This window comes from Oreochromis aureus, linkage group 11, assembly GCF_013358895.1.
Source record: "Oreochromis aureus strain Israel breed Guangdong linkage group 11, ZZ_aureus, whole genome shotgun sequence".
NCBI lineage: Eukaryota > Metazoa > Chordata > Actinopteri > Cichliformes > Cichlidae > Oreochromis > Oreochromis aureus.
The window spans coordinates 13061970-13074090 of NC_052952.1; the positions used below are offsets into that span (position 1 = coordinate 13061970).

General features: G+C 40.4%; 1 protein-coding gene across 2 annotated transcripts in view; it reads left to right on the forward strand.

The window, feature by feature from the left end:
- The first annotated feature begins 9717 nt into the window (after positions 1-9717).
- The window catches only part of LOC116326767 (nuclear factor of activated T-cells, cytoplasmic 1-like), a 60019-nt gene continuing 57615 nt past the window's right edge, over positions 9718-12121 (forward strand). The window contains exons 1-2 of one of the 2 annotated variants that reach the window (XM_039618991.1): positions 9718-9972; positions 10107-10263. In XM_039618991.1, the coding sequence (XP_039474925.1) occupies positions 10143-10263 (121 nt within the window). In that variant the 5' untranslated portion in view covers positions 9718-9972; positions 10107-10142. Of the gene's footprint in view, positions 10264-12121 lie in introns of both variants that reach the window. The other variant, XM_031748187.2, reaches the window with a different exon arrangement.

Sequence of the window (12121 nt, forward strand, 5' to 3'; positions counted from 1 at the left end):
TTAAAACTCTTGAATTTAAGATGAAAGCATATTAGACAACAACCACACAACCACATCCATTTTTTTGATTTTTCAGACACTGGTCAGTGTGTACTTGTTGGAAAAGGATTGGAGTTCATGAATCATCCTATTTCGAGTAACTTGGAAACATAAAAGAAAAAGAAAAAGAGTCTGACATTGTTCTAACTGAGAATGCTGATTTGTACTGTGGGTAAAGCAAATATGACTGTAACCTTGGCACCCACAACTAAAAACCAAAAAATTAATCCCAGATCCTTCGGTAATTTGTAAAGTGAAACTATTACTTACTGAAATTGTGCTTTTATAGTAACCCATGCAAGTTATCAGCAGGAACAGCAGCCAGTTTTCCTACTTGACTATGTTTCCTGGAGAGGGATCCCTCATTACACGATTATGCTATTTGGTTTCAGCAAAAAAAGGCCCAAACTGCAGCATCAGGGTATTCCTTCTGATTGGGATCACTGTCTGAGGTCAGGAATACCACTGCAGGATTCAAGTGAAAGACAAACTACCAGATCAAGTTTCCTGAAACCTGGGAGACACTTGAGGCTGCAGGTTGGAAAGGGAATGACTTCAGACCGACCCACAACACGTTTTCTCCCTGAGGTTAGGCACTTTTTCTTAGGTCTGGTTTAATCAAAGTACTTTTAATGGTGAAAAAACAATCGACTGACAGGGAAGAAAAAGTTTTTTTCCCCCCCTTTGCAGTTGATGTGTCTGTGAATATGTTCGTGGTTATTCAGCCACCCATGAGTCATTCTGACCTGATGAGTTTTTCATCCGGATGCACACATTCTAATCTGGCTTGTGTCATGCACATTGTACACGTACTTTAAATGTGTCTGTGGTTGCTGTTAAACCTTGTAAGGAGAGTTAAAAGCAGAACAAAGACCTGATTTCTAAACCTGACATCTACCAGTGCCATCATGTGGGGCTCGTGAAGGTCAAGCCTCGCTGAACTCCTCCAGCACTTAAACATCACACTATGTAGCCTATTCCTCATGTGACACACGAGGCCCACTCATATCACAGCCAGATGGGGGTGAATCAAAGAGATGGCTGACTAACAGTAAAGTGTGAATCACACCGCATTGTTAACAGAACTTAGCTGAGACTCTGTGTACAATTATTAATGGTTGAAAGAGGTTTTTGCAAAATTTCTAATGTGAATTTTTTTCATCAACAAGCGGCAGTTTACAACAGTTTATCAACAAGTTACAGTGTAATACAAATTGTATCAAAGGAAAAATAAGCAACAAGGAGAGAGGGGACTTTGTAAGAAGCCAAAACTTCTTAATTAATTCAAATGAATGGTAAATAGCTTGTATAGCGCTTTTCTACTCTGCTTGAGGAATCAACATGCTTTGATTCATTCAAACAAACACTTTTTTTCTACTTCCAAGTGTTTCCTATCTAACTTTCACATTCCGATGAGTGCATCAGGAGCAACTCAGAGTTCAGTATCTTGCCCACGCAAGAACATCGAACCACCAACCTTCTTTGAGCCACATAAACAACTGCATAAAAAGACTTGGGGGATGAAAACATCTGAACCACCAACCTTCTGACTAAGTAAAATGACCTGCATCAGAAGATGGTACATCCTGATACAAGCAAAGATTACTGAGCAAAAAGATTACTGAAGGCAAAAGGATTATTACTAAAACTGTCAGTTATAATGGTTATGGTCATTTTTGTTACAGTATCATAAAGAAGCTAACTAGGTCTTGTGGATTGTTTTGGAGGCATGAAAAATTTTCAGAGATGATGTCTGTGCTTTGTGTTTTGTGCAGGACAGGCTGCCTATGGTGGGCTTATCAGATTTGCAGGTGTTTGCAGGTTGCAGGTGACAACAGGTGTTTGTGGTGGCTGTAAATAAAGTTGATGAGAGTAGTAAGAGTGACCCAAAATGGCAGTGTAGCAGGTCGCAAAACAATGAGCTGAAACAGGGTGAGGAATGAGGGGCTCTACAGAGTTAGGTTATAAGTTCACATTGGTTTCATTACAAGATTAACTCCTTTTCGAGTCACTTTCAAGGTCATTTCACCCATTTTTAATGCAGATACACTAACTTATGCAGTTTTAAAGCAGTGAGACACAGGTGTAGAGGAAATCAGGGCATGTAGGAATACATCAACCATACTCCGAAATGAATAATGTTATTCAGATTCCCTCAGCATCTATCTTCAACATCTATCTGCTGACCTTGTAACCTTCTAACCTCTCAAGTCACACCAGTAAAAAGAAAAAATGTCCTCTCAAACTGGACAGCTGCTGTGGTCTCTAAGCAACTAACAAAAACAGCAGGAAACAGAAGAGGGGATCCCATCAAAAAGGAAGGGCACTGACTAGAGACAGGAAAGGGAGAGAAAAAAAATATAGGAAGAAGACAAGGTTGGTATTTCAGTTCACCCCCTCACTGTAAATGCCCAGCAGGAGTTATTTTTCTTGACTCTCGGAGTTAGAATGGCAGTCGTCCGATCTTGGAACAAGGTTGTGACTTGCTGCAGCACTGTAAGCCAGGATCTAGCTATTTTTAATCTTTTTATGACATGTCAATACCAACGTCAAGGACAGGTCACAGAATCACAGAAACAGCAGTGGAGGTGATCCATGTCACGCTTTCTCTGGGTCTGTGCACGAAAGCCTCTTTCATTCATACCTCTGAATATCCATTAAAAGTCAACTGTATTGTTCTCCTGATAATTAGCATGTACACTGTTAGACTCAATAAATGATATGATTCTCATTTTAGTTACTTGGAAAAAGTAACTAAAATGAAAACCTGCGTTTATGTGTGTGTGTGTGTGTGTGTGTGTGTGTGTGTGTGTGTTGGGGGAGGAGTAAACTGGCTTGACATGGGCCTGTTGATGCCAAAGTCTGAGAGTTTCTTAGGATTTCATGTCAATCACGTTATTAATACCAGTGATTTTTTGGAAGATCACAAAAACAAGAGGCTGTGTAATGACTCATGAGACTTGACCAGGTCTGGAGAATTTACAGTGAGTGAGTGTCCTGCCCCTTGCATGCCCTAACTGGTGATCACCATCACACAAGCCAAACAAAGTAGCCTACAGCCATTGGTGAGTCTCATACTGACTATGTCCTGCAGTGTATGTGAGAAAGGGCAACTTCTGACAGCAGTCTGACCTCTTATTCTCCCAACACTGTCCCGAGTTCCTAGGCGGAAATGATTAGAGAAACGAATAATGACCACGTGCACCTGGGTGTTGTGTTGGAAATAATAGCAGTGAAATGCACGAGAGAAAGATACTGTATAGACCAGGGATGTCAAGGTCATTTTACATAGTGGGCCACATACAGACAAGGTTGATGATAAGTGATCTTAAATGGACCGAACCAGGGAAACAATATGATACATTTGTGAAATTATAGTACAGACGGCTCTGTAATTATAAAATATAGATGTTTTGTTAATTTACTATAAAGATTTTTTTTTTAATTAGATTTTTTGGGGGGGTATTTTTTTACAGTCAGTTGATTAATATTTGGAAAAACAGTAGCTTTTCTATCCTTTAGTTGTTTATCTGTTAGTTAATTACTTTAATGCAATATGAAAGGCAATGAAGCTGGGCAGGCTTCATCAACAGGAAAAGCTGTAAAATGTATGAAAATACAGTTAAAAATTAAAAATCTATGCACTCCTTCACATTTACTATAGCTGTCCAGTGGATTAGCCTAGCATCAAACCTGGAAATAAAGGAAGCCAGTCTGTTAACATAAAAATTAAAAAACAACAAAAACAATTTGCATTCTTACAAAGGCTGATGTGTCACACTAATTCTTAGCTTGATAAAGTGACCTCCAGTATTGTTATTTAAACAGAGGCATAGTTAGATAGAGCCAAAATAAATCTGGCTCACCTGGCTTCATGCACTTCATAATTAATGGAAAGATGAGGGCGATGTCTTCTCGTGCATTTTTCCAAAAAACCTTTTCGGATGAGTTGCGTCTTATGATCTAATTTCTGTCCTATCAGTGTTCCAGAATTGTCATCCCAAATTTTGTAGGGACGGTAACAAAGCATCTCTGGCAGTGGGAACAATGACTGATCCTGACTTACAAATGCAGCATCATACAGTCTCAGGTTTAATGAATTATCCATCAAATAGTGGCAATCAGCATATGAAAAGGGGCGGAAAAAAGAAAAGGAGTGCAATGATTTTTTTTTTTTATCACTTGCATTTATTCAATACTACCCACATTTGCAGAGTACTCATTTTTCTTTGTTGATTCCAAACGTGCATGCAATTAGAATGATCAGTGTGTCACATAAAAAAATCTTCTCCTGTCATCTTCTAGTTAAATAGAATAACAATGGAAACAGTGACTGCCTGTGACAAATCATCTCTCAGCATTTAGTCGACAGGATGATTCAAGACGCACCGAGATCAAACTCAGATTTGTGAGTGACCCTTTCGTACAACCAGAACCCTGGCTGTGCTGGACTGTATAAATGTGTTTTAATGTAGAGCAGCCAAGTTGGAGAGCCCTGCAGTAAAAATGGCCTTGGCATATACGCTTGTGTTTAAATCACGGTAATGGTCCTCGATGTGACAGTCATAGGCTAGAAAAATGAAACCATCCGCCCTCATAATCCCATAACCATTACTGGGATTGCAACAAAACTGAATGGATACACATTTTGGTTGAGGATAGAAAAAGTAAAATAAAAAAAAAGCAGCGCTTGCATCATACTGTTTTGTTTGAAACTGACAATATGGCTCTCGTCAGATGTCTTGCCTGTGTTATTATCTGTGTAGGAAAATTGTCTCATAGGCCGTGCGCCTTTGGCCTATAGAAACTGTTATTGGCCACAGGTTTTGAATTAGCTACACATGTGGGTAAGATACAGTACCCGTGGCGGGGCTCTTATCACAACTTTCACCGTCAGCAAAAGCAGTCGCAGAGAAAACAGCACTGACGGAGCGCAGTAATAGATCATTAGCTAGCAAAACACAGTTCACATATTTCAGCCCCATAGAGCCGCATTCAATCTAGACAATAACAAAGAAGAAGAACATTATCATAGTTTAAAAATCCCCCCCTCCCCATTGGAGTTTCTGTTGTCTTTTCTTAAAAGCAATATAGTCTCATAAATTGACTCGCAAGACATGGAGCACTAAGTAGGTAGCAATAATTTTAAGTGGTGTATTAATCCCACTTATGATAGCACAGCAACAATGGTACCAGAGACATGTGGCTAGAAAGATCTTTGTCCAGAATAGCGAGTAAACAACAGTGATAAAGTGCCGGCCTCACACTGCTTCTTCCTGATTTTCTACAAACACTCAAACTTAGTCAATGGCCTTGTGACAATGACAGCCTTGCTTCTTTGGTTTACAAGCCAGACATTTATGCTACTTCCTGTTCATAAGGGGAATCTCTGGGGGGGAAAAAAGCAGCTAAACATACAGCGGTGTCCAGACATGCCTAAGATAGCTCCAAGCAGTTCTCCTTTATGCGTGCACAAGTATGCATTTCCATGGGTGTATGTACTATCAAAGGAAAAGGAGAAGTGGGGAAGTGCGTACGATTTGTGTATGTGTGCTCATAACAAAGTATGGAACTGACCGCAGCCATTCACAACTTGGGCTTCATTAACCACAGACTTCTTCATTTAAGCATACTCATTCATGTTAGACAAAGAAAGAAAAAAAATCAAGAGATGACTGGTAACCATGTCTGCCACTGTGGTAACTGCCACTCATGCTGCAGTTTATTACGGCTGAGTAATACATTTGTATCAACACAGCGGACACAAATGAGCATTTACGGCTATTAAAAGCAGCCCGATTCAAGTTATGGCTCATAGAAAAACGTAGAAAATACTTAATAATAGTGTAGGGAACTCAAAATGCCAGTGTGCACATTTCTCCGGATATGTCAAACATGAATTATACGTTGTAAAAAGAGAGGATTAACTGTGCAGCTACGAGGGAAGTGCTTGGGTTTGCAGCCTTGAGTTTTGTGTATTACAAAGATTCACCCAGAGTTAAGCAACACTTTTCTGAGTTTACGCATCTTATTAGTGTCTACGTCCATATTAACATCTGCTTCAGGCTCCCCCTTTTTCCCCCAGTGGTAGCATCCCTGATGTCTAGACAAACAAATATGACAAGGCTAAGCCCAGCGCTTGGAAAGCCTCGGATGAGTTTATTTATACCTGTTAACTTTTGGTCTGTCTTTTAAGTGTAAATCTTTTATGGCGAGTTCTAAGAAAAAAAATGTATTCTCAACATGCCAAGATGTAGCCTGACTCCTGGGCCAAACCACTAGTAGTAAACATTATAGCAGCTGGCATTACGTAGAGAACTCAGCTACAAAAGCCACTCATGTCATTTATTATATCATCAGCAGCACCGGCAAATAGCAGCACCCGCTCTTTACAGTTCTGTGCCACACCGAAGCTTGAGCAAAGACAAGAAACCAGGAGGAAACAGGAGTGGAATTTGCACTCTGCACTGAACGCTCCTGATCTTGATACCTTTGATTTATTTCTTTTTTTAATGGAGGAAAAAGCAAAACAAAATACACTGGCAACAAGTCAGTTTGTGCAAATGTAAAAAGCAGCATCTGTGTGTTTACAAGGACACAAGAAATTGTCATTTTCTATGAAATACACGAGCGAGGCGCAGGCCACTCATAAATCTGAGCCCAAGATGTGCTTTTTCTCTAATGCTCTCTGCAGACCTGTTGCGGCTGCTCAGTGCGTGCAGTGTCGCAGGGCCAGATGTAGCAACACTATAATATATAATCGTACTTTTCCAAAGAAAATGCAAAGTGAAGGCAATTTCTTCTAATGTTTTCTAGATTGAGTACTCCTTTTTTGACATGGTAGCATTAATAGACAAAGTTTAAACACTCTGCAAACATATTTAGCCCAGTGACAAATATGGATTTGAGCTTCTGTTGAAAAAAAGCAGAAGTACAGGGTTTATTTTGGCAAGTGAACAGAGAACGAGTATAGATCTTTATTATATAAAGATCTGACCTCATTCATGCTTAAACTCTAGTGGGTTCTTAAATCTGGGCATCGGTTACACTGCTGAGAGAGACACAGTCAAAGTCATGAAACGATATTTACCAAAAAGTGAAAGTTACTTATAGTTAGGTATAGTTACTATAAATGATGAGATTCATGAGATTTTTAGCATGATTTATAGACTGCCTAATAACCCGAGGGCTATATTGTCTGTCACTATTGATGTTCTGACTAACTCTGACTATTGTTGACAGACTGCAGTTAATGACACTTCACTCAGTATCACGGAATCCATCAAGATAAGCCTGTTGACTGCCACTGAACTGTGCCCCACCACAGTCGCTTTAAAGCTGTTCAACAACTTGTGTAGCTCCATGCCGCTGACAGTGCCAATCAGTTATGCAGCTCCTTTTTTTTTGTTCCTACCGCTGGTTTGTATCATAATTCGTCTCCCGAACTATGTGATTCTTCTTTTTCATCTTTGAGCTCACACATGCACATCAGCCAAGCCGCAGCTGACGCCAGAGAGCTACTGCAGGCAAAGAAAACACAGCGTACTATTACTTTCCCCTCGTGCAGACTGCTTACACATGCCCCCCCCCGCTTCCACACACCATGCCTGCCTGCCCCCAAAAGACAGTCTGCTTCTGATTATGTGTGATCATCCTCAAGCTTGCCAGCCACATTTCAGATTCAGAGTCTCTTAAAAAAAATAAATCTGGACCTAATTCAAAAGGAGCTAGAGAGACTCTTGTAGAGTGCATCCTCATGCCAAGACCAATGCCCTGTCTGTTTTATAGAAATTGATCTGGAGTCTCACTAAAATTTAATGGGTTCTTCCTTTGCCACGTGCCACCCCTTCATCAGCTTTCATGGAATTCTGCTCGGTTGCTTTTGCACAATGTTGCTGACGGACAAGAAGACAAACCAACATCAAGCCAAACATGCAACAAACACTGTGGAAAACATACTTTTCCTGCTCCATCAGTGTCAGTAAAGAAACCTTAGAGGAGAGTTCATCCGAGGCATTGTTAAGCGTGCCCGTGGCACAAACACACAGGGATATAACTATCCTATATGCACTCTTTGTCTTTACAATTGATTAGATGCTTACATTGAAATGTCTAAGGGTTCAGCTTTAAAGTTATACATAATTAAGTTTGTGACTGCTTTGAGAAACAGGTGGTTGTATCTGCCAGCTTTCTCTAAGGCATCATCATCTTTCATCTTAGATGATTAGAGACATTGAACTGGACACCTGGGTTGTGCTTACAAAGTCATTTGGAGGAGATTTGGAACAAATACCCGTGTAGTGTCCAGAGTGAAATTCTGCTGTCATTTCATTTAAATGCAACCCCTGATTACTAGAGATTAAGAAGACATGGAAGTCAGAGATAACTGACCTAAAGTCTGTGACAGAATTCAGCAACAACAATGACAGATGGTGATTGAAATACAAAACTTTCACTTCTTTTTAATGAGAGGTGATTTACCCAGTAAACTCTCTGTAAATTGCTTTGCTAAGTTCTGGTAGTTTTATATAAAATGTCCCAACATTTACCACATGGTTCTTCTCAGCATAGCATCTATGAAATACAGTACCCATAAAATGAGTAATATTTTCGGAAGAATGTAATTTAAAGTAGTATAGGAAATAGTATGGATCAATGGTGCACTATTCTATTTATCTAGGTGGAAAATTACAATAAAAAAATACCAAAATTTAAATATATATATATTTTTAAACAATGACTACAAATCAGTGACCAAGTTACTGAGAAATGTGTAGATTTTCATAGGGCACCTGCATCAAACCTGAACACTGCTATTACCACTTGGATTTAATTTGACACAAGAAGTAATTTTAAATATTTAGGTAACAAAAAGTTATTTATTTCTCCTTTGTTGTAAGAAAATAAACCTGTCACTGGTTGTTACATCATTGTTCCACTGTAGTCTCACGTAAATACCTGTAGGAACTGGTAAGGATTTTTAAAGAATGACAAAAAATAACAAAATTACAACATACATTTAAGTAATATAAGCAATATGCAACAGATTAAACTGAGATTAAACAAGATTTGGGGAAATATTTTGGAAAATGATGTGATATTGTTTTTTTGTTTTTTTTAAAGAAGAAAATGCATATTGAGTAAATGTTTTAATGATCAAAATAACTTGACTGTCAATGTAAATGGGAGAGGCCATTATAGCCATATCAATATATGTACAATATGATCTGTTGTTGCTGTAGAATACCCCCCATCAACTCCACTACCCAAACTTAGGTAACATCTCACATGCAAACCAGGTTTATCCATAGAAAAACATGGGACAAAGACTGTTTCGTCATAACAGATAACAGTGGAGAACTACCCAAGGTGGTTTGCTGATAAGAGAGGCTACAGTGGGATTTAAGTAAGAAGAAGAAGAAGAAAACTTCTGAAATCCCTCGAAAACAATCTGAGCCTTCAGCAGCTGCAGGAAATGAATACTCGCTGCGATTGTTTTGTTGGCTAATTTTATCATAAAAATGTGAATAACGGATCTCTTGTTGACACAACGTTAACCTTGTGTGTGGGCTTTCATTCTCTTTCACTCTCTCTCTCTCTCTCTCTCTCTCACACACACACACATACACACCACACCTCCCACCTCCTCCGCTGGGATCCCAGGATGAAAGACATCATCAGGCGGTCCAGGAGGTTGCAGAAGCCGGCAGCGTCAACCCTCAATGGGCGGCGCACTGACGGGAGGACGGAGGGTGTTTTCCAACTTTAAAAGCACCGGAGCCGGCCCCTCCGACAAACCGCTCTGCGTCACAGACCTGTGGACATTCTTTAAAACCTTCATTGGGTCGAAGAGAGCAAAACTCACCTCAACCAGCGTCCCTTTAGCAGCCGTACCTGCGCGGCTCTCCTAACCCCCTGTTCCCGTTTCCTTTGGTGCGCAGTCCATCGCCGTGTGGTTCAAAGTTGTACACTCGATTTCCAACGAGTCTTTTAGCGAAATATGCTCCTGTTTAGTGGTTTGTCTAGAGAATCAATGGTGTTTTGAATACTCTCGTTGCACATTACAGCCTCGCAGCCGGTGAAAGTTGCGCATCGCTTGTTGAATGCAGGATACCTTTTGCCTGAGCGTCACTTCCAAGTTCAGCTTTGGAGCAGCAACCGGCAAGGAGCGGGGACTCCAGTTACTTACTTCTCTCGCCGCCGATATGAAGTCTGCAGAAGAAGGTAAAGAACCCTACATGACTGCGCATCACCAGCACTGTATATACATATATCTATACATATATATATTACCTCGCTTTAGCTGTTTTTTTATTTAAAGATGGATTGACACCAGGTGCTGCAGTTAATGCAAACTAATGGAGAGCGCATCAGGGCAAACTCGGGGTTAATCCTTCTGTGAGATGATATTACTGAGAGCTGTCACTGCATTATACCCTCAGATTTTAAGAACTTGAAATATATTTATAGACGTCTTAAATTATTGTCTAAGCGTTTGTTTTGGTAAATATGTTTAATTATAACAAGCTAAAAATATCAAATTCTAAAGAAACTTTTTGGCCTTTTTGATGGTGTCACGATTTACCTCCCTTTGTTCTATTTAAAAGACAACGCACAAAATAACACACAAGTAATACACAAGAATCAGATAAGCTCAGTTTACATGCACACCATTAGGTGTCTCCAGCTATCTTTGCAGGTGCTTCTCATCATGTGCAGTGAAATATGATGGGGGTTACGCTGTTGCTGTCACCTGCAGTCTTTGTTAAGATCTTCATGTCAATTTCTCTACTTTACTTCCTTTTTAAAAAAAAAATACTGAAAATTTTCTCCAAATGAGCCGAGTGAGATGTTAAAGTTCAGGGTTAGATAGCCCAGAAGCTGCTAAATATTATTTGCTTTCCCAGGCAATCAAAAGCAAACTCTCTATTTATAGCTTTGTGATTCAGAGTGAGAGGGCAAAATCTGATCACAAGTCACTGATAGTCCGCCTTGCCTTAATTCATAGTGGTGATATCACTGGCTTTTGGCGGGTTTCAGGAATTTAATTTTGTCTTTGAGGTTAGAGAGGGACGGGTGCAGGCGGTATTATTATTCAGTTCAGTCCCTCGATACTAAGCTTTATAATTTGTAACAGATGTGTGTGTATATACATGTGTTTGTGAGTAAGAGGGAGCACTGTGATCTGTGCATGCAGGGATGCTGGGGTAGCTTGCTTGACAAGGAGACGTGCTTAACCACACACAGCTCCAGCAGTGTGGCGAGGGCTGCTTTATTGTCACACATAAACTCAGACACGCAGACACTCAAACGCGAGCACACAGACACACACAAACACACACGCACAGACCATGCTGGTGTTCTGCCATAGCCCATACTCAGCCATGTGCGATAAGTGGCCCCAGAGTTCTTAGTTCCAGAGGCTGCAGATGACTTTTGTGGGCGACCACCTATCTCTCTATGAGGTCCCGTCACTCTGAGCCCAGCCTAGACCACAATGCCTGCGGATAAACCCGTCCATTCTTTAGTCAGACTAGTTTGGTTGTAGGGACAGAATGTGTTTTGATCATGATAGCATAATTGGAAAAAAATTGGGGAGGGCAAAGAGAGCACGCTGTAATTTGTGTTTTCAAATTAAATCTGCTTGCACTGCATTTTCAGCACATTGCAAACAACCGGGGAGGCACTGCCTCTTGTTAGTGACTCATTTTTATTTCTCTTTTACTCGCTTCACCCCAACAAAATCTGATCTGCTTTCCCAATTTTGTTATTCGGCAGTCGTGATGCGTGTCACCCGGAAAAGCCAAGTTTCAAGATCATGCAGCAAACAAGAGTGAAAGCCCCAGTGTGTTTGAGTGGGTGTTAGAAGAAGTGAAGTGTGCTGCAGCGCAGTGCACTGATCACACACATTCAAAAGGAAGGGGAAAAAAAAAAACAGCCGCAACTGTAAGCAAAGTCAGTCAGGCCTGAACTGAGGAGGTGTGTCACAAGGGTTAGAGTGGGCAGGAGATTATCATCTGTTCAAACCGGAGAAAAAGAGCATCAGCGAAGACTGAGCTGAATGCACACTCGCCCTTACTTT